Genomic DNA, 27,997 nt, shown 5'->3' on the forward strand with positions numbered 1-27,997 from the left:
TCGTTATTAGCCTTCAGCTAACGCCTACTTAGCGCAGCGTGTGTCTAAAGATGCATTAATTGGAGATTGATTGGCGGCTCGCTAACCTACTACATGTGCATACCGCCACCTACTGTACCGGAGTGTGTAGAGTCACAGCATTATGTTATCTGAATATTGATCAGAACGACAGAAGGAAAAAGATTTGATTTGACTTTTCCAAACGATATATTCCTTTATATTAATTGCTGTCATATTTCTTTGAAGTTTACCCAAAACTATCCAATTTGTCCCATTAAGTATTGCAGATTCAGATGTTTACAACTCATTATAGCTGCACTTTATGGAAACAAATTACTATACCAAAAATTGAGAAAAAAACTCGTTGAGTTTTGAACTGCTAGACAAACTTTCACATTCTACTTTTACGAATCATGTTGGAGAACAAAACTACTGGATCACAAATATCGCGGGCAACAGAAGAGCCTGAAAATGGCCCTCAGTCGTCCTGATGGAGGAGCCCCTGCTGCCGGGAGTGGGAGTGGGCCGCGAGTTGGACTACAACCCTAAGACAAGTTTTAGATTTATTTGACAATTTTTCTTATTGATTCATCCCCCTGAAACCATTTAAAGTCTCAAAAGTAGTAAACAACTATATCCATGCAGTTATATCATTATGTATCACAGTACTGGATTGTATAGGCAACGATTTACTAGCTGGTTGAAACGGAGCTCATTTAAACCATTCTTACACCGATAGACAATCTAAATTTCTAAATTTGCATCCCACTTCATTTGAACTGTAAAATAACTGCAGATGTCAATTAAATGCAGTGAAGCAAAAGCAGTCTGGTCGACGAATAAAGTCCAATTCAAACAGAAGCTCCAAATACTAAGCACATACCCAGTCATACCAAGTAAAGCGCCTTAAACTCGTACTCAAGTGCGGTACTTGAGTGGCTTTCCACGACTGCATTATCCGGCACCCAAACTGTGACGCACATCGTTTTGAAGATGTAAAAGTCAACTGTGTCAGGGTTTAATGCGTACCAATTGTGAATATTCACATTGATAACTTAACAGCACCGAGGGTCACCGCAGTTGAACCTGCAAAAGTGGGAATTGACTCATAACTGCAGATCTCAGAAGTACACACAGAGCTCCTCTTTGTGCTCGGCTTTTTTCCGGAGAGAAAAACTTAATTGCTGGTATTAAGCACTTGAGGGAATTCTGCGCCGTGCTTGTTAGGTGTTTGTGTGCAACGCAACCCCACGCGTTCTATTAATAAACTGACACCCTCTTACCCCCTCTCTCTCTCTCTCTCTCTCTCTCAGAGATAACGAACAATAAGTGTCGCTGCTGCACCTCAGACGCACGCCAACATCAAGCGGAATGTCAAATGGCTGGAAGAGCGGCGCGATTGACAGCAGCCGGGCCTCCACGAGGCATGCGAGATTACAGAAAGCGAGTTCTGAATGTTCTTTTCAAACTTTCTCCACGTGCCAGAGGGCGAGAGCAGGAGTGTTGATCTGATGGGAAGCGCTTGGGAGAGACTCCCCGAGATCGCCCGAGTCTAGAAAGGATGTGACTGGAGTGCGTCTACTGTACAGGGTTACGGGTTTACATGATGCCCTCAAGGGGAGATGCGACAGGTGGACAGGGTAAAAGAGAAATAGATACCATCATGATACTTCCCCAGTTGATTATTGAGACAACCATTTATTTTGTATTCCAGGAGTTCTGTTTAAATATGCACATGAGACTTTATATTATGTACTTTGCATTCATTTCCAGAACAGAAATCTCTTTTTCTATCTATTTCTTTTACTGTCAACAGCCAGTAAAAGAAATATGTTTTCTTTGTGTCTTTAGGAATCAAATGTTGTATAAATCAGGCTATGAATGATATATGAATCTCTTTAAAATCCTCCAGAGTACAGATAGGAATGAAAACTGGAATGTGCTACTGAAGTGGAGATTTCTAGCTCAGAGTTTGAGGAAATACCAATTTTGAGAAAACAGCCTTCAAAGACATGTATTGTAAAATAACATAAATTGTGATGGCACTCCAGCTGAATAGGGCAAAACAATTGAACAAATAGATTTCACCATGAAACTTCCCCAGTAGTCTCTTTTTACTGTAAATATGCAAATGAGGCATTATACAATGCTAACCTTTTGGTGAATTTAGTAGAAATCTACAGACGCAAATCTACAAAGTAGTAAAATAAAGAGTAAAATGCGTAGTGTGGATAGGTGCTCACACAAAAATGGTAACATATCACGTGTGCAGGGCCCCTAAACGATCACATCACGTGTGCAGGGCCCCTGAACCATCACATCACGTGTGCAGGGCCCCTAAACGATCACGTCACGTGTGCAGGGCCCCTAAACGTTCACATCACGTGTGCAGGGCCCCTGAACCATCACATCACGTGTGCAGGGCCCCTAAACGATCACGTCACGTGTGCAGGGCCCCTAAACGATCACATCACGTGTGCAGGGCCCCTGAACCATCACATCACGTGTGCAGGGCCCCTAAACGATCACGTTACGTGTGCAGGGCCCCTAAACGTTCACATCACGTGTGCAGGGCCCCTGAACCATCACATCACGTGTGCAGGGCCCCTAAACGATCACATCACGTGTGCAGGGCCCCTAAGCGATCACATCACGTGTGCAGGGCCCCTGAACCATCACATCACGTGTGCAGGGCCCCTAAACGTTCACATCACGTGTGCAGGGCCCCTAAACGATCACATCACGTGTGCAGGGCCCCTAAACGATCACATCACGTGTGCAGGGCCCCTAAACGTTCACATCACGTGTGCAGGGCCCCTAAACGTTCACATCACGTGTGCAGGGCCCCTAAACGATCACATCACGTGTGCAGGGCCCCTAAACGTTCACATCACGTGTGCAGGGCCCCTAAGCGATCACATCACGTGTGCAGGGCCCCTAAACGATCATATCACGTGTGCAGGGCCCCTAAACGATCACATCACGTGTGCAGGGCCCCTAAACGATCATATCACGTGTGCAGGGCCCCTAAACGTTCATATCACGTGTGCAGGGCCCCTAAACGATCATATCACGTGTGCAGGGCCCCTAAACGTTCATATCACGTGTGCAGGGCCCCTAAACGATCTCTGTTTCCCCAAAAACCTTTGATTGACTCTGAAGCTTTTTTATGCTGCAGCGTGGACTGTGAGTGAAAGTTTGACCGAAGGATCACTTCATACTCCGTCACAGTGAATATTGTTGTTAGTTAATATTTCTTAGTGGAATGTGGCCCCTGGAGGCGGAATTGATCTATTCTGCTGCCACTAAAAAGTAAATATGTGAGAGGAATGCTTTCTAACTGAGTTCTCCGGTGGAAGAGCTAGACGGGCACAACGGCACTTCAGGCAGCGCTGCTGAGCACCTGCTCTTGAACCTACAAGGCAAAGTTAATATTCTTATGGGTCATGCATTAATTCATACACCACATTAACATGTGATGTGTGAAGGAGACTGATTCTCACTTGTTTCTTGAAGTCTAATCTGTTTTATCGTCGCTTAAACGTCTTGACTTAAGAATTAAGTCAAACCTATATTGATTTGATTTCCACGCAGTTCAATAAAAGTGTGTGTGTTGGGGTGTGGGGGGTGTGTGTGTGTGTGGGGGGGGGGGGGGTGTACAGACGAGAGCAGAGCTGCATCGGGGAGACCAATGATCTCACTGCTAGGGTCAAAATGTCACAGTCAGATCTGCTTCTCCCCCCCTTGAAAACAACTCCAAAGTATACATTGTTTAGACTTCACCTCTTTCACCTGCCAATGTCGGTCAGTAAGGGGGGGGGGGGGGGGGGGCATTGTTTGGATCTGCAGTGAAACCTCAAAGCCGCAATGCAAATCCTTCAAGATGACCTACTTCTACCCCTTTCGACATAGACACTCCGCTAAAATCCATAAATTAAGGAAATTAACCGATGGGGGCCCCGGGGCCACTTTGTAAGCTATTTAAATCTTTAAATTTACAACATCCCTGCATACTTCATGTAATTGAACTAACTCCGGGCTTGTTTCCTTTAATGAGAGGGAAAAAATAAAAATCCCCCTCCGGTTTGTACCTCTGGAAACAACAAATCTGTGCCAGGGGGTGAGGAGGGTGTGTCTGTGTGTGTGTGTGTGTCTGTGTGTGTGTGTGGGGGGGGGGAGATAGATGGGACCGCTCTGAGGTCTGTCTAATTACGAAGACTTGGCCCGCTTCGAGGAAGGAGAGAAGAGGCGGCACATACTCCCACTAGTCCTGCTGTCACATCACCAGCATGACTAGTTTATGTCCTGTTTAGAGACTCATGTTGAGCAGCGTCCTCCCTAAAGAGTCAACAGAGGAGGATAGCAGACAATAAACCATTTAAAGTTTCAGAGGATCAATAAGATTTTTTTTCTTTTCTTTCTTTTTTCATCTGGATGATAAACAACAATAAACGTTTTGTCCCAAAAACAAAAGAAGGGGAAAAAAGGAGACTGTTGTATTTCCTGTGGACCAATAACAAGTTGAACACTGGTAGGCGCCAGATATCCAGAAGAACGCGCTCCGTCAGTCATCACCTCGATGCGGCATCAATTATTCACACTTATTTACCCGCAAATAAACAAACATGCAAATAAATAAATAATCGTCTCCTTGGCGTGAGCACCTGCTTGAGCCCCCCCCCCCCCCCCCCCCCGCCTCTAAATACGCTCCGTGCCAAAATGTGGCGCACGCGCAACACTTTTTAGTGTACTTGGAAAAATAGCAATAATCGTGTAAAATGTTATCCCCCCCCGACCCCCACAGACACACACACCGAAAAAAAAAATCAAAGTCTGCAGGCTGCCTTCTTTCATTGCAGAGTGAAGAGTGAAGGGGGGAGGGGGGGGGGGGCAGATATCTCCATCTAAGCCCCCGCGCTATAATTGAAATGGCGCATTTGGCTGCGGGCGGGTTGTGAGGGCGCTCTCTCTCCGCAGCGGCGCGCATGCATGTCCGCAGACGTCATTTGATTTTTTAATGGCCTGCAGGAAATTTGGCGTTACAACTCCAGACATTGAGGCAAGAGAGAGAGAGAGAGAGAGAGAGAGAGAGAGAGAGAGAGAGAGAGAGAGGGGAGGGGGGTTACTGCATGAAAAGATATTGGTTGGAGGATATCTCTTCATTTTCACCATATATATATATATATATTATTATTATGTTGGTATTATTCCTATGACTTTATCAACAAGTTACACCGCGCCCGTATTGTTCCGAGTGCAGGACTCCACCACAGCCTGCCGTGTAACTTTACTTTGGGGATGGAGAGGGGAACCGCCCGGGGAGCTGTTACATCAGACGGAATGACAATGATTAAAATCTGCTTTTGGCCGCTCTCAGCCCATTGAGCGACAGTTTGCACGTTTCCGACCCCCCTCCCTCTCTCCCTCCCTCCCTCCCTCCCTCTCTCCCTCCTCCTCCTCCTCCTCCTCACACAATCTTCAATACAACTTCACACCATTAAGGGGAACGGTCTACTTTTAGCCGGGGAAGAAGAAGAAAAATAGATAAGTTATTATATCGGTGCAGTCATAATTTTCTGGAATAGAGCTGGTGGTGGTGGTGGGGCGGGGGTTGGATGTATGTTTTTTTTTCTTTTTTTTCTTCTTCCTTGAGAAAATTGCCTGGGCGAGAGAGAGAGAGAGAGAGAGAGAGAGAGAGAGAGAGAGAGAGAGAGAGAGAGAGAGTGGAGTTGAGCTAATTGTAGCCTAATCCCATGGCCCAGAGGCGCTCGGGCAGCCCGGAGCAGGATTTTTCTCTTTTCGAGCTCCGCTCTGTTATTTAGAGACGGATTATTGGCTTTCTTCTTCTCATAACAAACCACAGGGATAGTTTCGTTTAGGCAAAAAGAAGAAGAAGAAGAAGAAGACAAGAAGCCGAAATACGGAGCAGGATTCCAAACGAGCGCACATCTTCTTCTTTTCTTTTCTCCCCCCCCCCCCCCCCCCCCCATCCCCTGTCTCACGCGTATCCAAATAAGAGCAGCGAGGAGGAAGGAGCCCGTCTCATCCATGTACAAGGTAAGGACGCGTGCCCGCTCGGCGTGAGCACAGGTCGCTGCTCAGTTCCTTTGCTCCGGTCTTTCTTTTTAAAGCCACAGAGACGCTCTGCGAGCCCGTCCGTCCCGACCACAGCCCGTCGTGTCTTTTTAAAGGGCAGTTTCGTGTGTGTGCGCGTGTGTGCGTGTGTGTGTGTGTATGTTTGGGAGGAGGAGGGGTGGGGGGGGGGGGGGGGGGTTGATACACTACGAAGACTCGGCTCTTCCCGGCCGGCCAGTGTCTCTCGCTCGGTGCCGCAGCCGGATGCGCCGGTTTAGTTTCTCTGGAGACAAATATTTGAAACCATCTCGTTCGTCCGCGGTCGGCGGCTGCAGGGACCGATCCCGGCGGCGCGGATCCCCTCTGGACTCCCTGCGATGTTTGAAACGGTACGGTGAGATCCTTTCTAAACGGTTACAGAACACAACGCTTATTATTATGATGATGATGATGATGATTATTATTATTTCCACGCACAGTGCAGCTTGCAAAGAGTAGAGAGTCGAACTGGCGCTAGAGAGCAGCTTGGACACCTTCTCCTTCTCACTTTGACACGGAGTGGGGTTTTTATGTATTTTTGTTTGTGTCAATGGGTGACGGATTACACGTGTCGGGATTATATGCTTTACATTTGTACAGCAGGGGGGGGGGGGGTAAGACGCCATGTTGGGCATTAAAGGGCACAGCGCAGGCTTTTCGCGTGGAAAGGGTCACGCTGTCTCGGGTTGTTCTTTTTAATCCAACGTGTCCGTCCCGTTGTTATTCCAATGTGATGTTGTTCGTGCGTGTGAAAGTGGCGACGACGCCTGGACAGGGTCGGGAGGGGAAGGTTGGTGATGCCCTCACAGCTGCTGTGCTTCTTCCTTCCTTTTTCGTGGAGGCATTTATCGTATACGGTGTTTTGTGTGTGTGTGTGTGTGTGTGGGGGGGGGGGGGGGGGGGGGGGGGGGGGGGGGGGGGGGGGGGGGGGGGGGGGGGGGGGGGGGGGGGGGGCGGGGGCGTTAAGAGAGACACAATGAAATAATTGATTGACATTGTGATTGATTTATGTATGGGTCTATTTATTTCCGTTTGTTCCACGTTCCACATCGTGATTTCATTGGTTAATCGATTGGTTGGTGGAGACACATCGAGAGAGGGGGGGGGGGGGGTGTAGTGGGACAGCCCGGTACCCGAAGTTCTTAAGTCTTTCCCAAGTTTAGTTCTTTTTTTAATACTTTCCTTTCCCCGGGATTTTGAAACGTAATCCTGTCCTCCTGTAATCGTATTAAATGAACACGACGCTGCTGTAATCCGGGCTACAGCCCGAGAAACAACGAGGAGAAGAAGAAGAAGAAGAGCTCCGGTCTCATGTTGAGCCCCGCAGCCAGCCGAGGGCCCTCCGCGGCCTTCACTGCACCCACGGCGGTCAAAAACACAACTGTGTAGGGGCGAGACGGCGTGAGCTCAGTGGGGTTCGGACCCACTCGGTGCCGCGGTGGGACCCGGAGGTTTAAAGTTAAAGCGTGGGGGGCTTGACCTCTAGCGAACTGTGACCTTTAGCCGGCGTGTTACTCCGTGACTTGGCAACATGCTTCACAACTTAAAGTCAGGTGGTTCAACCTGCACGCGGAGACACGCGTGGCAGCGGGTTCCAAGTAGTGAAACTCACTCAGAGCTGCTCCTATCGAGTCGGTGAGCTTCTCGTCGTGCGTGTTCCTGCTGACACGCCGCCCCCCACTCACGTGGACCCGGCCTGGGAATGTGGACGCAGCAGGGCGACGCTTCCGAATATACGGCACGCTCACTTGTAAAGTTATCACTGTCTAGTTTTACATGACAAGCCATGACCTTGATCTTTAGTTGTGTGTGCGTGGGCGTGTGTGTGTGTGTGTGTGTGTGTGTGTGTGCGTGCGTGCGTGCGTGGAGAGAACACCCCCCTCCCCTCCTCGGGTTTTCCTAGCTCTCAGATTGGTGGTTGGTGCGTCTGGGCGCATCACGTCTAACACTTAAGGCGACCTTTAATTAGAATATTGCAGCAGCAGTTTGTTTTATTCCCCTGGAGGCTGACACCTAGCATTCCTCCCTCTCCCTCTCTATCTGTCCATCTCTCTCTCTCTCTCTCTCTCTCTCTCTGTCGCTCCCACCCCCGGTTCTCTAATAAGCATCCTCCCATCCTCGCCTCCGGTGCTCCATGAAAAAGACGCAAACATACTTAATTAGAGCGGTGGCAATAATTTCCTAAATAATATGCGACCAGACAGACGTGGAAGTGATCTGATGCCGCTCCGAGAGGATCCGATCTAGTTCCCCGGTGTAAGGGGATCTCCGCGCTGCCGCTGCCGGTGCCTGCCGATCCGGCTCTGTCCTCTCCGCCCCCCTACGCGCGCTACCCCCCCTCCCGTCTCTCCACGTCTCCCATGGCTTTTTTCTACACTTGCTTTCAGGAGGGAAGAAGCATGTCACGGCTGTCCCTGACCCGGTCCCCGGTCTCTCCTCTGGCCTCCCAGGGGATCCCTCTGCCGGCCCAGCTGACCAAGTCGAACGCCCCGGTGCACATCGACGTCGGGGGACACATGTACACCAGCAGCCTGGCGACCCTCACCAAGTACCCGGACTCGAGGTAAGGACTCGTCCGCTCCTGTGTGTCTCACGCGCCCGTCGGCGATGATGGTGTGAGTTGTTTTTTGTGTGTGCTTATTATTGTATCGGATGCTGTGTATGAGTTAGTGGGTTTACATCTTATTGTCAAAAAAAGAAGTGATTTCTGATTTCTTTTCCTGATTTCAATCTGTCAGTAGATTTCATTTTGTCTCTATTGAACAGTTGTATTTCACATTTTGAGTCAGTGAATCAATGATATTGACATTTATTAAGAATGTGTGCTGTTAACAAGGCGTGTATGCGACTGGCTTGAGGACAACTGCACTGTCAACCTCTGGACCAGGAGCCACCGGTTTGATATCAGTTCAGACCACGTGGGGGACCCTGTCTTTATCTTTTAAACTCTTCATCTTGGCTTTGAATCTGATCGCTTTTGTTGGTTTCAGTCGTGATTATTTTCATCGTCTGATAAAGACCGCTGATGCTTTAGTTTTGTATTTTTTTTGGGGGGGGGGGGATTTATTATTTTAATCTACTTTCACACCGCAGTTGTATTTTGGAAATCCCGCTGCTGTCAAGCTGTCAAGTGCAGACACGTTCACACATTTAAATTCAGATTTGTGTGAATTTAAACATTTCTGCGCGCACTACTTTCCCTGCTGTGGTTGTTTTGTTGTTTTGTAGCTGTTGGGAAAAAGAAGACAAATAGGAAAAAAAATCAAGCTCATTGTCATGTGACATGTTGATTGCCATTCCTTGACTGTTCTTCACCGTCATTATTAGTGCTCAAACACAGGGGCGTATTCATTTTCATACAGATCTCCGTTTGATTCTTATCTCCCGAGAAAACATACTCATCATTGTATTTTTCTTTTTCAATAAGCCAGAACATGGCTTTTATAGCAGTCAGACTTTGAGACATGGAAAAGCTGAGCACATCTGTGATCTCTCGCACAGCAAACTGGGCTTTAAAAAAAATGTTATTATATTTTTCTGATGCCATTGTGGGACTTAGTCATGATGATTCAGATTGTGTGAGAGCGGTTGGTAATCCACCCTCCCACTCCGTTCACGCTTTTAGCTCCATCACAAGCAGCTGATAAAGCACCTCTGTTCTCTCCTGATGTGTTTTGCGCTTTTCTTTTGCCCTCCGATGTCGTCGTTCTCTGCGTTGCCTTCAATCCCGCATCAGCTGACGGAGGCCCACGTGGGCCGTGGTAAACACTCGCCGGGGTTGTTGGAAAAAGATGCCGAAATCGGCGACAACAATCCCCCTGGTGATGTGGAGTCTCGATCATCACAGAGGCCGCCGACAGGAAATCCCTCACAAGTCTCCCTTTATTCCCGACTCGCAACGCGGAGCATGAAGCTCATCCCGGCACGAGGGCCTTTTGATTGTTTGCATAACAAAGGCTCTGCTTTCGCTGCAGCGTCGGGTTCTCCAGGAGCGACGGAGACACGGGGGTCTATTTTAATCCGATGTGTCGGTGTCAGTCGGATCTAAATGGTTCGGAAGCTGTTGGAGCAAAAACTGTGAACTGAGGCTTTTCATTTGCTTTTTCAGCCTTTTTGATACAAAGTGTCCTTTTTCTCTTTTCTTTTTTTACATCGTCTGGATAACCAGTGTGCCATTAACTTCAAGTTTAATTATGACACCACATCAATATTTAATTCCAGTCCATCTATATAGGGCAGTGCGCATAGCAAAATATGTAAAAATCAGGACTTTGTAATAATATTTGACAGCACTGTGCAAGTCATCCGAGTTGAAATTATTAACTCCACCAACACCTCCCAACAATTTGGTTCATCAGGAATACACTTGCAAAGAAGGCAGCGAGTGATAGCCAATCAGTGGCAGAGTAGGGTGGGTCTTTGTGGGGAAAAGGCCGGCGGAGGACTTTTCAACAACAAACAATCAAACTACCGTAAAACAACGGGCCGCAACTGCAAACGTCCGTAAATGTCCTTTGGATGAGAGGGATGCTCCCTTGGTCGCACTTTAAAATTGTTTTGAAATAAGTACTTTGTGCATTGTTATTTTTTACTTTCCTCCATCTATTTCTCTTTCATGCTCAGGTGCAGGTTACAAATAAGTTATTCATAGAGGCTGGAGGGGGGAGGGGGACAGTGAGAGTAGAGACCGGAAACCAGTGTGAGTGTTGGAGTGCTCTATTCCCCCTCTCTCTCTCTCCCTCTCTCCATCTCTTTCCCTCTCCATCTCTCTCTTTCTCTCTCTCCATCTCTTTCCCTCCATCTCTCTCGCTCCCTCTCTCCATCTCTCTCTCTCTTTCACACATGCTCCTTTGCTCCCTCTCCCTCCTTCTGTGTCTTTCTCACTCTGGATCACACACACATGCATACACTCACTGCTCTCTCTCTCTCTCTCTCTCTCTCTCTCTCCCAGCCTCCTCAGTGTACAGTTGGCCCCGGGGCTCTACTTTCCACTGGAGCCAGTGGAAGGAGAGGTTTTTTTTGTGTGTGAATTAGGATAATGGCTGACAGCAGAAAGCAAAAACAATTACACCGGCGTAGAGATTAAAAAAACGCTGCGTTTCAGGCCACGTCCCGCTCGAGCGGCTCGCGCCGCGGCAAAATTAAAAACATACACACACACACACAAGAAACGTGACGACCAGCAGAGCCGGGGTTCAAGAGTTGAGAGTTGATGATCACTTTTAATAGATTGGTCCCTGAATAATGCAGCATGCCAAGAGAAAGTTAGTCTAGTAAGTAATGTGTGGCTATTCATCTTCCTCTGCGCGGGCCATATTAAGGGACAAGGGGTCATGAAACATTGATGCACGCTCTGGGTAGCTGAGGACGGGCCTCAGCAGTCACTTGAACAGACGCTGAGGAAATTAAGGGGGAATGTTCCAAAGACGAGGAAACTATTTTCGAAAAGGACTTCTGGACATTTTTCTATTTCTTTTTTTCTTCTCTCTTTGAGGACGACAGATCCAAACGGGCTCTTTCGGGTGTGTTGCTGAAATCCCCATAAATTAACACGGCAAACAATGCCTGGTAATTTACAGTTGGCACTTGCTATATTTCCTTTTTCCTTTTTATTCCATTTCATTGTGAGGCCTCGAGTGTTTTTTTCTTCTTCTTCTCTCTTTTCTTTTTTAAAGAGACTACATGGCACGAACACGTCGCGGCGTGATCTGAAGTAAAAAATAAAGGAGCTGTTTGATAAGACTTTTAGTTTTAATCACTGAACATGAAATAATAATGAGAGTTAATTGTTGCTGCAGCGTAGAACGAGTCAAAGTTATGAAGCTCCAAAACAGCAGATGAGATGTTTTCCCGAGCTGCCGGTGAGGAGGAGACTCAGTGACAGTCGATGCTCTTCGATATTGGGCCTTCATGATGACGTTTATTGTATTGCTTCTTGTTTTTGTTTTGTTTTGCAGACATGTGTAAATGGTATTAAGAGTTTCACAGGAACCTGATCTAAGTCATAACATTCAGAGGGGACAAAAAACAACAGCAAAAACATTGTTCTGAAACTTGCGCCAACCCCCCCAGAGCTTTCTGAAGGATCGGTCCCTGATGCCGGACCCTGGCTGTGCTTGCTTCACTCCCCGGCCGTCATCTGTTCATCAGGCGTCCATTAGTGTGTTCCCAGATTGCATCGAGTGAGCGATACCCCCCCCCGCCCTGCAGACATGCCTCTGGCAGCTCTGAGCTGGCTGTGGCGAGGATGCTGCCAGAGATATTGCCCACCTCTACTGCCCTCGCTGCCTGGCCTCACTTGGCACCGCTGGTGTGGGAGATCTGAGCATCCCCCCCCCCCCCCCCCCCCTCTCTCCCTGACTCTCCCCCATCACTCTGAATTGCAATAGAATTCGTCCTTTTTTGTCTTCTTCTTTTCCTCTCCTACTCTCTCCATCTCTCTCTCCGCTCTCGTATTCTGCCCCTTTCCCTTCCTCTTCCTCGTCCCTCTTTACTTGCGTTCTCCGTGTATTTCTCCTCTGGGTTCTTTGTCTAGCTTTCCATCTCCCCGTAATTCAGCTTGTCCGTTTGGGAGTCTTCTCTTCTCTTAATTTTTCCATGTACCCCCCCACCCCCCCTACCTGTTAAAACATCCCCACCCCATTGCCACACCAATACAGGGATTTAACTGAAAAGGTGGGGGTGGGGGGGGCTGAGGAGACCAACAGAGAGAGAGAGAGAACGAGAGAGAGAGAGAGGGGAGTGGAAGAGAGGGAAAGAAAAAGAAAAACAGGCAGCATTTTAATTGCTTTTTAAAAAAGTGGAGATGAAAAACAGAGTTAGCCTGAGGGGTATGGTGAAATTCTAGCTGGAAGAATTGCAAGACCATATGAGAAAGGAACACCGCGGGCAAAACAGGGAGATGAGTATTGGTTTTTTATAAAGCATTTTGCATCGATTTCCAGAGAGAAAAGCGAGTAAGGGAGAGGGATGGAGACGGAAGGAGGGAAAGAAAGGGAGAAAAAGGATGGAGGGAGGGAGGGAGGGAGGGGAGAGAACCATCTTCTCCACACAAGTCAAAGAGAAAGAGACGTCCGACCGACACGTCGGTGTGTCTGTGTGTGTGTGTGTGTGTGTGTGTGTGTGTGGGGGGGGGGGGGGGTCGTCACCCGATACAACCGCTAAAAACACAAGCGTGCGCGTTGTCTCGGCGAAGCGAGCCTGTCATTGTAAGTCCGGTGAAAAGAGCCGGCCCACTGTCCTGTAATAGGAGTTGACCGGGAGTTGGCTTTGGATTATTTTATTTATTTTTCTCTGCTGATTTTCATTTGGCGTACGACTTCTGAGGTTCAAACTCAGAAGCTGTTACAGCGCCGAAGGAAGCTCATTGCCTCGAGACGGAGACACGATGCGACCCACTCCAAAGATCCAAAGATTCAAAGATTCAAGCTTCGGGAGAACAAAGGTTTTTCCAAACGTTGGCGTTGACTTGTAGAAACGGCATCCTCAATGTTCACGAGATGCTGAAGGAAAGAACGATCGGGGGGGTGTTTAGCATATGCAAATGAAGAAATAGATAGAGATTATTAGACCAGCAGAGAGAGAGAGAGAGAGAAGCCGACTTCAACCAAGGCCTTAATACGGCAGCAACCGAGTGGGAGGGGTCGCAGGGTTAAATGTGGGACGCTGATAGGCAGCAACAAGTGTCTGACAACACAAACAAACTGTAATAGGAAAAGATTACCGATGTCCTTTCAGGTGATATTATTTTTTTTATATGTACATTGTATTTTCTCTTCTTCTTCTCTCAGTCTTAAACATGTGAATCTATGATAGGAGAACCAAAAGAAAACCCAACGTGTTGACGGTGACACACGTGCATTCTTAAAGTGCTTTCTTGCGAGGAGGCCCAGCTTCACCGGAGTATCTCTCCGGGTTCAGAATCATGGATCGTAAAGAGATTATGACGGATGTTTCATTCAATAACACAGAGCATGTGATGGATGGTAACTCCAGCACAGTCAGGCTGCAGCTGTCCCAAGTCCTCTCACATTCATGACAAAGTATACAGGAAAATATATTTTTTACAGACGTCCTCCTCACAGAAGCAACATTTATTTCTGTACCTCTGATTCCACCCCCCACCCCCACTTGCCCTTCCCCACCCTCTCTGACAGATGGAATAATAGAGCTGTAATGCCACATTCATGCTATTAATTTCTGTAAGTACAAGCAGCGAGCGTGTGTGTTGTTGTAATCTCTCAGCGGAAAGGGACACTTCAAACAAGTCTGGAATGGAGGAAACGGTGCCTTAAGCCCCTTGTTTCAACCTGGGATGCTAATGCATTTCAAGCTTAGTGCTAATAAAATTGAAAAATAAATGGAGGGTAATTGTTTCATGCATTTGAAGGGAGCTAGCTCACTCTGTTTTTTTTTCTCCCCTCCCGTCTGTCTGTGTGTGTGTGTGTGTGTGTGTGTGTGTGTGTGTGTGTGTGTGTGTGTTTCAATGTCCAGAATCAGTCGCCTGTTCAACGGCACCGAGCCCATCGTGTTGGACAGCTTGAAGCAGCACTACTTCATAGATCGGGACGGCGAGATATTCCGCTACATTCTCAGCTTCCTCCGGACCAGCAAACTGCTGCTTCCAGACGACTTCAAGGTACACACGTCGGCCCGTTGGTTTGGACTTGTCTGACCATCGGTTTGGAACAGCCGTTCCAGATTCCCAAGATTTATTGTCTAGATAATACACTTAAAGTGTGAATATGTTGGTGTGTATTTATTAATGTTTACAGCCCTCTTCAGGGGGGGGGGTTGCATGTTTCCACAATAGACCTGATACCACAACGCAGCCCGACGTGTGCGTGAAAGAACTCCACTGAAACAGTACATCATGTCCGTTATCGCACAATGTTAAATGATCCAACGCACATGGCAACAAACTGTAGAATTCCCGTCGGTCGCCTCTCCCATGATGTGCAAAGTGAACTGGATACAGGGTTGGAGGGGTTCATTGAATCCTTGAAGCAAAAAAAGTTTGACTTCCAGTTGTAAAGGTACCCAAATCCTCCGTAGATCTCCCGTAGAGCAAGCGCACTAGCGTTTCCTTTAAAGCCGCCGCCCCGCCTCGGTCACATGAGACAAAACAACTTTGGTTTTGGCTGCATCTTAAAAGTTTTAGTACATAATGATTGAAAGAAGGGCTCTTCAAGTGTTTGTATTGGGAAGTTGATTTACCAACAACTCTTTCCCAATATAAGTGTATGGGGAAAAGTCATTTTTGGGGCCCAATGGCGTTGCATGACAAACCTGGAAGTTGTATGTAATGTAAAATGTGCTCACGCTGTAGCGGCCAGTAGCTCCTCACGGGACGCTAATTGGTCCCAATCACTGTGATTTGGACGCAAGCGCATTACTCGAAGCCGGACCAGGTGCATTTCTGTGCTATCGCGTTAATCCAGCTAACGATTCCCAGCCCATAAAACACTTTTTTCGATCATTTGTGACACAAATATGCATACGGAGTATTTTTGATACGAGCCGCCGTCAAAGTGGATAAGTACAAAGATCACATGGCTCGTAAGTCAAATATTGGCTCTCCTTTAAGATCCAATTGGGTCTCCACCACGTTATGAGAAACACGCCTCGCTCCTTTTCTTCTGAAGTGAAAACAAAATTGATGCAAGGAAAGTTGCGGGCTGTAAAAAAAACAAAAACAATGAGCTAAAAGATACTAAATGATCGCCCTCCGACGTCTCTCCCCGTGGGCCTCTTTCACGTTACAGCCAGCTAATCCATTGTTGATATAAAAATCAAACCGCTTTAAACCAAACCGACAGCGTTACTAGCAAGTCGAGTCCCACCCCACAAGTATCAAATGACAACCGTGATGTGGCTTTGTCAGAATTGTTATGTCTTCTGCCTCCAGCGGCTTCCTCTTCAAGGTTTTCAATGCAGTGATTGCGTTTCCCAGGCGCGTTCTCCTCCTCACTTCTACTCCACCTCACCTTGCGTGCCCTCTCCACCGGGCGGGCGCTTGTTCATCACTCTCTCCACGCGGGGACTTTGGCGAGGCCGAGCCAGGGGCACAGCCTGGTAGCCTGAACCCGAGCCAAACCTCAGACAACAGAACACAACAGCATGAAAGCGACGCGTATCTTTCACCAAATAGATGGCCTGACTCGGTGCCGATTCGTTTTTCCTCTTCTTATTCCTGTTCCCCCCCCTCCCCCACATTCCTGTGAAGTCTTGACCAATCAAGGTTGAAGCGAACGCATTGGACTCCATTGTTTCGACTCATTATGATTCCCTTTCGCATAAGCCCTTGTTGATCTGCATACCTTTTTTAATTTGCGAGGAGCCGAGGAGGGGGAGGAATTAAAAAAAAATGCAAATAATGCGATGCGGAATTGAGCATGTCCTTATCTGAACACAATCAGGCTTGCCGTCGCCCCGAGGGCCGGGTCTGTTCCGCTGCTGGCAGCCGCGGCGCTGTGTGTTTTGCTAAATCAATGTGAAAGTCTGAGCAGAATAGGGGAAAGAAATGTTTCCAGCCCACATCAGTGGAAAGCAAAATATTCGCCATTAACATCCGCCCCTCGTCTCGTTATTCAAACCGCAATTAATCACAAGAGTGTAAGCAATGCGCAGTCACATCGAGGGCATGTTGTGAACCGTTAAGAGGCGGTTCTTTTACGAGGGCCCTTTGTGTTGCACTTCGTATCAATAATGCTCTGTTTCTTTAGGTGTTTAATGCGGGGAAATAATAGGAACGAGCTCGCGCTTTCATTTGTTTTGTGCGTGCATTAAATGGGAATCGGATGGATTTTTCTCGTCGGTGGCGTGTTTAATAAACAACCTCTACTTTGCGTGGGCTTCAGTCCTCCAACTCCCTCATAGTGACAGTTTTCTTCCTTTTCTCCATCTTCCACTCTCTCTCTCTCTCTCTCTCTCTCCCCCTCTCCCTCCCTCTGTCCTTCCCCGAGACGTTGCCTTGCCGGCGGGCGATCAGGTCGGATCATTATTTTGAAGCTCAAACGGGCTGTCTGGACACGGGGATCGGAGGGATGAATCGCCACGCAGAGCTGGCAGCGTGTACAGCAGTGTGTACGGGGAGTCTCCCTCTCATCCTCACCTCGCGCTTAGGGTCGCTCTGTTGTTCTCTGCGCCCGCTCGGGATGACTCAAAGTGCCTCGCAGACAGACCCCTGTTAAAAACATATCCATCCGCGACTCCAGACCTGTGAAGGATGAGGAGCCACACTTTGATACTGAGAGATGCCCCGAAGGGGAGCGTCTCAGTATGAGTTTTGTCAGCTGCAGCGAGAGGGCTGGGAGAGGAGAAAGGAACGGGGAGAAAGGGAGAGAAAAAGACCCCCTGCCCGCCCCCCCCCCCCCCCCCCCCCCCCGCCCATTTCTTCTTCTTTTGCTTTTCTGAAATCTTAAATATTAGACCGTCAGCTTAAGATGTGTTGCGTCAACGCTCGTCCAGACGGAGTTGCACGCGCATGGGCGTGTCAGATCAAGGCGCAGTTTAGATGGTTGGGAGAAACCGGCGAGGGAGGAATGTTCAAGGCTAAAGAGTCTCTGTACCCAGCAGTGGTGAGAAAGGGGAACAGGGCTCTACACCCACAGCGAGCAACGATGCAGAGAGTGAGACGGTGCAAAACACCTCATGTTCAAATACAGGTTCATACCCGAAGAGTGAATAAAGCTGTCATTCTTTGTCACTGTGGAACACTAATCAGAACACAGATTTATTCATTACTAATTGTTTAGCAGAGATATTTGCAGCGTTTACGTGCGGCCTAATTAAATCTTGTTCTAATAGGAGCTTAACACCGGGGCCGCGAGCCTCATTAACATAACGCTCCCTCCATGTGAGGAACACATTAACATGCTCCTTGGTCTTGATGATTGTCCTCATCTTCCTCACCTCCCCGTCTGCCTCCCATAGCATTAAAAGAAGAAAAAAAAACCTCCGCCTCCCTGCACTTTTTTCTTCTTCTTTTCTACGGCGGCGAGTGATAGTGCCATCTGGTCTTTTGGGAAATTAGAGGCGAGAGCGCCGGGGCGAATGGCCCCCGGTGAGCCCTGCCCAGGAGGCAGAGGCAGGCAATCTGCTGCAGACTGTCTGCACACAGGAATGCACCATATCCCACTTCACCGGAGCCCCGACCGACGGCTCGCTGAAACATGTTAAAGGCTAGCGCGGAGGAGGGCTGCAGCACGGCTGTGCTTTGTTTACTGAGAGTGTTGTCCTGCCATCTCTCCCGATCTTGGTTTATTGTTCTCCTTTTCCAGAAGTGAGACGCTGCCTTTCCGATCAACACATGTCTGGCAATGAGACGACTTCACGAGAGCGAGCAGAATTCATAGTTATATTTCGGCAGATCAACTTACGGTGCAGGCTGCTCTCATTCATCATTCGCAGCTCTACCTGCGATAAGTAATGCAGTGTAATTTGTATACATTACACAAAATCAAGTCGTATTTATTCCGCATTGCCGAGAACTAGTATAAGAGTATAAAGAGCGACCATCACAGGGAGGAGGTCAGGCTGGATGTGTGTGTTAAACACCGGACTTCCGTCCAGAAGACCGCTGTCAGGGCCCCGTGTGTAACCAGAAGTCACACCGTTGATTTATTTGACTGTGGAAGTGCCGTAAACGTAATCTCTCTAATGGCCATCAGGGGGCGACTCCTCTGGGTGCTAAAAAGAAGTCGGATTGTATAAAAGCCTATGACAAAGTGAACATTTTCCTAAACCTAACAAAGTAGTTTTGTTGCCTCACAAAGTTGTTTCCTGGGAAGACGGATGTTTATTTTGAAAATCAATTTGGAATAACATTTTGTGATATATATAATGCCAACCAGTTTATGAGTCAACAACATGATGCCTCCTTAGTAATGGTTCCTTGTACCAGTCAGTGAGGACAAAGGACACGGGTGGTATCAGACTCACACATAAATGTCTCCTTCAAAATACTAGATATTGTTGGACATCTTGAACATTTCGGTGTGATGTGATGTGATGTGCATCCGTGTACCACACAGTTGGCGTTTTACTACTGTCGAAGGGTCAAAGTGCAGAAAATGTCTTGCTCAAGGACACTTTGTCGTTAGCTGCTATGGGGACGCCATCGGGATGCCCTGTGGTTCTCCCTTCCACCGTCATTTTTGTTGCATAATACTGTATAGATATGTATGTGGGGCTTTGTCCCGGCGACCTTGGTGATGAACTGTAGTGTTAGTTACACACACACACACACACACACACACACAGCCACAGGGACTCACTGCACTCATCTGCCCGTACAGGACTTCCACCTGCTGTATGAGGAGGCGCGCTACTACCAGCTGGTGCCCATGATCAAGGAGCTGGAGCGCTGGAAGCAGGACCGCGACCAGCGGCGGATGGCGCAGCCCTGCGACTGCCTGGTGGTCCGCGTCACACCCGACCTGGGCGAGAGGATCGCCTTGAGCGGCGAGAAGGTGCTCATCGAGGAGATCTTCCCGGAGACAGGAGACGTCATGTGCAACTCGGTCAACGCCGGCTGGAACCAGGACCCAACGCACGTCATCCGGTTCCCCCTCAACGGCTACTGCAGGCTCAACTCTGTCCAGGTAACGTGTTTTACGCTTACTCGGCAACTTGTGCAAAACACTACGACTAAATCTAGTTGTAACGTTTGACAACCATAATAATACATTTCACATTAGTGATTGAAGCAACCCGGCTTTATGGTCCTGTTGGCCATGCAAGCATGGTCTTTCTGTTGGTGTGGTGTTCCTGATGTAGGATTTCAAATTGTGAATAGTAATATCACTTTAAAAAAGTAAATCAGCAAATATGTTAAGGCGTGACACTATAAGCAAAAACATTGTTTTTCATGCAGTGGACAGAAAACATGCAAAATACACGTTTAAATAATGCCTTATTTGCACATTTAAACATAACATTTCATAAAACGTGTAATACAATAAGCAATCGTCTTAATGTAAGTACTCAACTGGGGAATTTCTGTGGCAAAATTGGTTTAGTTCTAAAAAATTTATTCTTTTTGAACGGCCATTGACAGTATTTACTGATTTATGAACTGATACAAAGAGAAAACTGAATCTGAATCCCCCCCTCAAAACCCTTATACTGTAATATGTCGCCAAAAGGAAACAAGAAATTTGAACCTGGCTTTTTCCAAACGTTCAGATTTCTGTTCTGGAAATTAATGCAAATGAGCAAATTTGAAAGAAAACGCTTAAATAAAATTTAAAAAAAGGTCTCCCCTCAAATGCACAGGTCATCTTACGATGGAACCCTTCGTGGCTTCAGCTGCCCTAGAATAGCACACATTTGTATTCTCAGGTCTTTTCGGGTGTTTTTTAAATCTTTATTCATTGCATTGAGGCAGCTGCCGTGATTTGTGGCCCTTTGCACTGCGTTTTGCCACAGTGGAGATAATAGCTCGTTGTCACTAACTGAGATAATAGCCACTCTGACGGAGCTGCAGTCAGTCGAGAGATTCCCATTGGTAACGGTGGTGGGCGCTCAGAGTGTGTGTGAAGGTTTTCCTTCTCTCTCCCAAGTGGCTGCTGCATGGTGTGAGATCTGAGCTCGCCTCTAGTCAAAGCGTAGTGTGACCGCTCACTGCTGTCCTGCAGGCCGGCTGGATGTTATTCTCAAGCAGGTAGCCCGACTGAGACCCCCCCGGGTTGACCACGCAGCGCAGGAAAGGCGGTGAAACGTTCAAAAGCAACTTCAGAAAAACAAGTTTTTTGCAGTTGTGTTACCCAGAGAAGATCCGCGAGAGGGAGGGAAGGGGGGGGAGGGGGGGGGGGGGGGGGGGGGGGGGGGACGGACGACATAACAGCCTCACACCACGGGGCTCGGTATAACACACTCCGGTGCCCACAGCCATGAAGGAACCGGGCCGACACGTAAGATCAGCCCCCACGCCCACCTACACACCATTCCCTCCAGCACCCAGAGGGAGCGTCTCCCAGGCAGGCGAGTGCACTCTGACACCTCCACCTCCCTCCTGCCGGCCTGTGAGACCTCCTCCAGGGAGGAGAGCCCGAGCAGGCGGGACAAAGCACGCGTGGACCGCGGCCATGCTTCTCCTGCGGGATAGAAAATGAAGAGGAGGAATGGAAAGTGTGTGTGTGTGTGTGTGGGGGGGGGGGGGGATAATATGCATAATTTACGCTTTACTCCTTTTTAAGACACAGCTCCTATTTCTTTTTTTATTTAAAAAAAAAAGAAGAAAAAAAAAAGACTCCAATATAACACCGCTCGAGGCGATTGAAACACACGTATTGCATTTTTTAATACCATACTTACAATTTCTCAAACAGCCTAAACCGGTTTATACTTCTTTTATAGATTTTTAAATGACTTGCAATATAATTAATTGGACGCATCAACTAACACAACATTTTACCACTCTGTTTACCAGTGAGACTGGTTACGGGGTGTGAGCGCGTCTCTCTAACGTGGTCTGAAAGGAGGGTTTAGTCTTTTTACTGCTTCGTTGTTAGTTTTCTTTCCTATAATCGAGCCGCTCTCCCGTATCTCGGGCGAGACGCCGTTAAGTCACACACAGGTACACATCATTCTGTAAAAAACAAAAACACACGCACGCAAGCAGAGTGGAGGGGCCCGGCTCATTGAGTCGATGTAGATGAGGACGCGCGGAGCAGATGGAGGTGTTTTTATTATTGTTTTGTTGTAAGGGGAGATGCTTCTAAACAGCTTATTCATTCTGTCCGCCCTTATTGTTGCGTATGAAGAGGTTAGGAAAGTGATCCTCGTCTCACCCACCACACAATGAGGACTCTGATCCGATTTCAGCCCCGGATCCCGACCCAGGGGAGCGCAACCACACCCTGCCCATAGAGGGAGAACTAAGATCGGTCTGGAGCGGAGAGAATGTGTGACGACGAGAACAAAAAAAAAATGTGCTCAGTTTTTTCTGTTTCCAAAGAGAAATCACTTGAGGCTCCAATGGTTTCATTGGAGTAAAGGTGCTGTTGCTGTCCGTGATACTTTGGTCACAACGAGACGACATGACGTCTCTCCATGCTTTTAGTGTACGCCGAGCACAGCAGCCCACTTTATTATTCCCTTTCTTTATCCACTTAAACACCCCGAAGGTCAGTAAACGCGGTTATACTTCGGAGTGAAATATCTCATTCAATTACTCAGTGATATTCAAGGACTCCTTGGGCTGATACATTAGTATACCCTCTTCTATTTACAGTTAGAAATATAACAATACCCCATAACTGTTTTTTTACTGTGTTACAACATCTGCTGTAAATTCATTCCCCGTCTTTGATCCTTTATCCTACGTATTTAAAATGTGAGAGAGCGAGGATAAACAACTCCACCGTGGCGGGTGAGTCTCCATGAAGTCACGACTGGAATTTAGGGAATTAATGCGAACCACCTGCACTGTGATGTAGATCCAGCGGGGAGGAACGGAGAGCAGCGAAAGGCACTTAACGGAGGGAAAACATTTAGCCACACACACACACACACTGTCCCAGAGCTGGAGCCGGGGCCCTGCTGCTCAATACATCACCGTGATGAAGCACTCAGATCAGAGTGGAGCCAATCCGTCCTTCATCACTGTGACAGTGGCGGCGGCTGTAGAGAAGCCCCCGCCCCCCTCCCCGTACCCCTTTGCTGCCCGGGCGGCAAACGCAACGCGTCGCAACACTCTCTTACATGTCACACTGCCACTCCATCAATCCTGCGCTGGGTGGAAGGAGAACGGGCGCCACACAAACGCCTCAGCTGTGCTCCTCAGAGCGAGACAAAGAACGCCGCTCGCGCTCTTCGGGGTTTTGCTCTGTGCAGCCCGTGTGGCGTTTGGGCCCCAACAGGCAGCCGATTAACCTGCAGTGCGGTGAGGGTAGAGAGGAAAGATGTTTTACATTGATAGTTATGTCACATAAAGTACACGCATGCGTGGTGGAAGAGGAATTTAGATACTGTAAGTAAAAGTAGCAATCGTACCACAATGTTCCAGTAACAAAACCACTTGATTAGGATTAGGCAACACAATACTCATTTAAGTTTAGGCAGAACAACATCTCTATAATAGACAACAATACCCCTTTCTTTGGTTTAGGCAAAAATACCATTGATTTAATAAAAAAATATATTTGGTTTGGTTTCAGCAACAGAACCTCTTAATTAGGTTTAGGCACATGAACACACATGAACACACATGAACACATGTATTTGTTTGACCCTTTGTTCTCCTCTTCCTCTACCCATCATTTGTGTCTTAATACTGCCCTTGACAGCCTGGTGGGTCTCATCCTGAAGTTAAAAGGCATTTTGATGCCCTGGGAATGAGAACAGACTGGGTACATGTCAGCTCTCTTTCCCAGTACAGGAACTGGTATCTAACAACACAAAGGCAGAATCTAAATCACAGCAGAAATCCTCACGGAGACAAGGCTCAAAGCTAACTTATAAGAGCTAAGGCAAAGGGGATTACACGCTAAACACGCATGGAAACGAGGGAATAGGTGACAGCAGGGCTGAGGAAGGACAATAAGGCAGGAAGTGAAGGATGAAAAAAGGTTAGGATACCAAAATAAAACTGAAAGCTAATACCAATAAATAAATAAGAGCAGGACACGACACTTTAGTAAAAACATTATCAAAAAACTACTTTGAGTACTCATAATTACTTATTTATAGATTTAATGTTATATTATTGGATCGTTATTATAGGAATTTGAGGTGATACGGTTGGTGGGCGTAGTAGTTCAATAGAAATACATGAAGCTGCTTACAACGATGTCTGTGGATTATCTTGAGTAACTGGCTCATGACTTCTGGACTTCTGGTCAAGCTAAAATATGTAAAAAAAAATGTAAAAATGTATTTTTGATTCAGGAGTAAACTGTCCTTCAAGTGCAAGTACCTTTAAACATTTTCAGTATAGTTCCCACAACGGGTATGCGTACGTTTCTCAGCACAAAGCCAGAAACCACAGCCCTCAGATGAATAAGAAAAGGTGACTGGTTGAGCCCGATGGGGTGAGAACCTCCTCCCTCACCCGGTCAGGTGTGTTTACGTTAGTCTCCAGCTGGACTTACCGTACCCTAAATACTGGTCGGCTCTTCAAGCGGTGAGCTCGGCCTCGTCGGCCCCACACACACATCCACATGATAAATGTGTTCGCACACGCAATCAGAATACATTACGCTGTCAAGAGTGTTTCTTTTGTTGTTGCTTGTGATTCCTTTTCAAAAAGCTGGCAGATGGCTCGGAGAATTAGAAGAAGTTGGAGCTTCTCGGCTGCTTTACGCCAGATGCTCGCGATAAGCGGAGGATGCGATGCAGAGACTGCGGTTAGCGGCTTCTTGTCACATATTAAAGGCCGTGCATAGTTAAACAAAAGCGACCCCCGCCCCCCACCCCCCCTGCAAGTGCAGCGCCCATCTCAAGTGTATGTGTGAGTGTCAGACGCGTCAATCAACCCTGAGCCCCGCGCCGTGAGGAGCGAGCGCCTCCGGAGAGAGGCGCTGCGAGTTGAGTGCCTGCGCTCCGGTGGCCATCAATATTACATGGCGCTCCGGTTGGCAGCCCCGAGACTCATCCCCCTTTGATTCCTGCCCCGCCATCTTGGTGCTGCGTTTGGAGATACGCGGTGCTGCTGGGAGGTTAGAGGATGTGAGGATGCTGACGCAGCCCCCGCATCATCCTCATCCCCCGTTTGCGACCCCAGATTGAGAGGCAGCTCAGCGGGACGGGCGTGTGATGGAATGACGGTTTTATTGGGGGCAGATCCCTGTGCAGCCAAGTCGACCCCGTAACAGTGAGAATGTCTGGTTGTGTTTCAAAGGTACAGGGGGGGGGGGGGTCACTGGGGGATGAAGAGAGACGCTTCTATCCGGGCACAAAGGAGGCCGAGAAGAAGCGCTCGAGTTCTGGGGAGAACTCGCAAACTTTTGCAAAAAGTGGTGCCACGTCCCGGCCGTAATCCACATTGGCCCGTTTCGAGAACAGATGAGACATGGACGTACCTCAAGCGCGGTCGCAGCAACCACGCAACTCTGGGAAGGGGGGGGGAGGAATAATTATAACGGGAGGAAAGTTTCTCCACGGCTTCGCTCGAGTGATGCGGGAAAGTGAGCGGAGAGAATCTGCCCGAGTGCAACACGAGCTGGGATCGGAGCGCCCCAAGTGTGTTGTGCTGCTGAACGGAGGAGCCACCAGGACACGTTGGAGCTTTTCTTTTTTTAAGAGGGCGCTTTACTCTCTGTTGTCAGCTGGGATTGATTTCAGGACATTGTCCCGTGGACATTGAAACCTTTTTTGCTTTCATACGTTGTAATTATTCAGTGTATTGTTTATTCCGTTGCACTAATTCACTGTGTCAAACTGAATGTGAAGATTTTTTTGGGTGATTTTTTTTCAACCCTTCTTTCATGGCTTCTTATAGCCATTACAGGATCCTTGAATCAGTTACGACTATCTGTAATAATATCCTTAAGTCTTTTGTGTTGCCATGCGTTAATGATAAAAGTGTTTTCAGACTATCTTTATTGATCAGGCCATGCTCCTCTGTGACCGAATCCATCGCCGAACACGACGGTCCCACGCGCGTTAAGAGATGATGGGCGGGGGGGGATGCAATGTGATGCAACGATCAAAGACGGCTATGTAATATCATTTCCATAATCGTTAGGCTCCTCCGTCGTCTGTCATGGATTTGGGAGTGTTTGATGCTTGGGCAGGTCTCTTAATTAGCCGTCCTCACCATCAGCTGTCTGCCGCCCCTTCTGTCTCCCAAATTGCGGAGTTTGTCGTCTCCGTCGTATGGCCAGAAGACAAAAACAGGAGGGGGGAGGGCAACTTTTCAAAGTACCGGTAGTCATTTCTGCTTACGAGCAGCATGTCGGCCACTCATTTCAGTTTAAGGAGGAAGTGGGGTGTGGGTTCAGGTCTGCTGAACAAGTGTGTGTGTGTGCATTCTAGCTCACACATCATCTGCGTCTGTGTGTTTGTGATTTATCCGCTCTAATCCCCAGTCAGGGCCGAGGGAGGCTGCAGCCCTTCGACCCCGGAGGCCTAAATGCCCCAATTTTTTCACCCTCCGACGGGGCCCTCGGTTTTGTAATTAGAGAGTTCATTCTGTGCCACGAGTGTACGTGTTGGTGTCTGTGTGTGTGGGCATCTGAAGAAACTGATCTATTTTGTGTGAACTTCTCTCGCTCTGCATCGGGCAGGAGGGGATAGCCCTCGGCGAGACCTTTCATTTCCATGCGCTGCACACTCCATTAAAAAGGACGGGGGAATAAGTAAATACACAGCACTCCTCGCACTGGGATTTAGATATACCCCCTCCAAAAAAAAAAAAAAAAAACATCCCACAAGGATTACAACAGATGAGGAGAGAAGAAAAGGGGATCTTGGAGTTCACATGTTTGAGCGTGTCTGCGCTCTGGACTCGAGGGCTGACGTGCATCCCTGTCTCCCACTCCTCTCCCTCCAGCACGTTGTCCTCAACTCCCCATCCTCATTCCCCGCACGTCGCTCTTTCTCCTTTCGCTCACGGACCTCGCTTCTCCTCTCACCTCGGCCTCATTACTCAAATTAGGAGCTCCAGTAATCACCGCGCCGAGCCCCCTTAACACACCTCGCTCACACACTATTGCTCTCTCCTCATCCCTTTGAGCTCATGCCCCTCGGTTCAGTAGCCCATCCAGAGCAGGCGGCATGAATATTGCAGAGGTGGTGTTGATGTCGAAGTGCCCCCTGGTTTTATCCCATCACTAACATGTGATCGGGGGATAGGGAGAGGGGGCTTTAATGGCACGGTGTGTGTTGTGACTGATGAAGAGCCGAGGTTGATGTGAGGTTGGATGGATATCACAAAGTGGAACCTATCCAATACTTACATTTGCTGCTGATGAGAATTCCTTGCACCAGAAACCTGTAACCTTCTCATAGATATCACTTTATACACTTTCCTATAAGTAATCATTATCTTTGTGGAGGACAGTCTGATTTTGTTTATTTGATAACACGTTTGAAGCAAGTACAAGTAATCTATGTAATGTATCACACACACACACACACACACACACACACACACACACACACACACACACACACACACACACACACACACACACACACACACACACACACACACAAAAGTAGGCTACTTTAATTTCAATGAGAAGGTTAGCCAGTTTGGGGAAAAGACTCCTTCACTTATCTTGCAGAGAGTTAGATGGAAGTATTGATGCCACTCTCGTGTTTGTAGAATAAGTATGGATAACCTAGACCAGGAACCGCTAGCTTGGCTCTGATGCTAGCAGGTTCCACCTACCGGCCTACAGGTCACTGTTTAGCACACTGTGTCTTGTTTGTTTCATTTGTACAAAAACTAAAAGCGTAAGAAAGACAAACCATTTAATAGACATTTAATGTGGATTAGCCCCGGTAGCTATTTTCCTGTGTAAAGCTACATTAGCTGACCGCTAGCTTTAGCTTCATGTTTAGCAACAGACGCGTAAGTGGCGTCAATCTTTCCGTCTAACGCTCAGCTAGAAATTGAATAATCGCATTTCCCAAAATATTCTTTAAAAGTGTATGAAACCTGTAACTTTATCAGTAGTACTCCTCAGTTACCTTTGGCTCACGGCGGTCTTGTTATTAATGTCCGTCTTCTTTTTTTACCTTCCCTCCTTTCTGTCCCCGTCTGTCCTCAGGTCCTGGAGCGTCTTTTCCAGAAAGGCTTCAGCGTGGCGGCGTCTTGCGGAGGCGGCGTGGACTCTTCCCAGTTCAGCGAGTACGTGTTGTGTCGCGAGGACCGGCGGAGTCTCTGCCTCAACACGCCCATCAGGATAAAACAGGAACCGCTGGACTAGAG

At 47.9% G+C, this 27,997-nt stretch overlaps 1 protein-coding gene across 2 annotated transcripts; it reads left to right on the plus strand.

Annotated features, from left to right (window-relative positions):
* Window positions 1-3,367: 3,367 nt before the first annotated feature.
* Window positions 3,368-27,995, plus strand: LOC117727656 (BTB/POZ domain-containing protein kctd15). Of its 2 annotated transcripts, none has more exons than XM_034528082.1 (5): window positions 3,368-3,394; window positions 8,502-8,677; window positions 14,608-14,752; window positions 19,413-19,718; window positions 27,837-27,995. In XM_034528082.1, the coding sequence occupies exons 2-5, from the start codon at window positions 8,514-8,516 to the stop codon at window positions 27,993-27,995; spliced, it is 774 nt and encodes a 257-aa protein (XP_034383973.1). In that variant the 5' UTR covers window positions 3,368-3,394; window positions 8,502-8,513. The 2 variants fall into 2 exon arrangements, with proteins under 2 accessions (XP_034383973.1, XP_034383966.1); XM_034528075.1 differs by lacking the exon at window positions 3,368-3,394 and adding an exon at window positions 6,453-6,464.
* The last annotated feature ends 2 nt before the right edge of the window (window positions 27,996-27,997 follow it).

The sequence above is a fragment of the Cyclopterus lumpus genome, chromosome 3, assembly GCF_009769545.1.
Source record: "Cyclopterus lumpus isolate fCycLum1 chromosome 3, fCycLum1.pri, whole genome shotgun sequence".
NCBI lineage: Eukaryota > Metazoa > Chordata > Actinopteri > Perciformes > Cyclopteridae > Cyclopterus > Cyclopterus lumpus.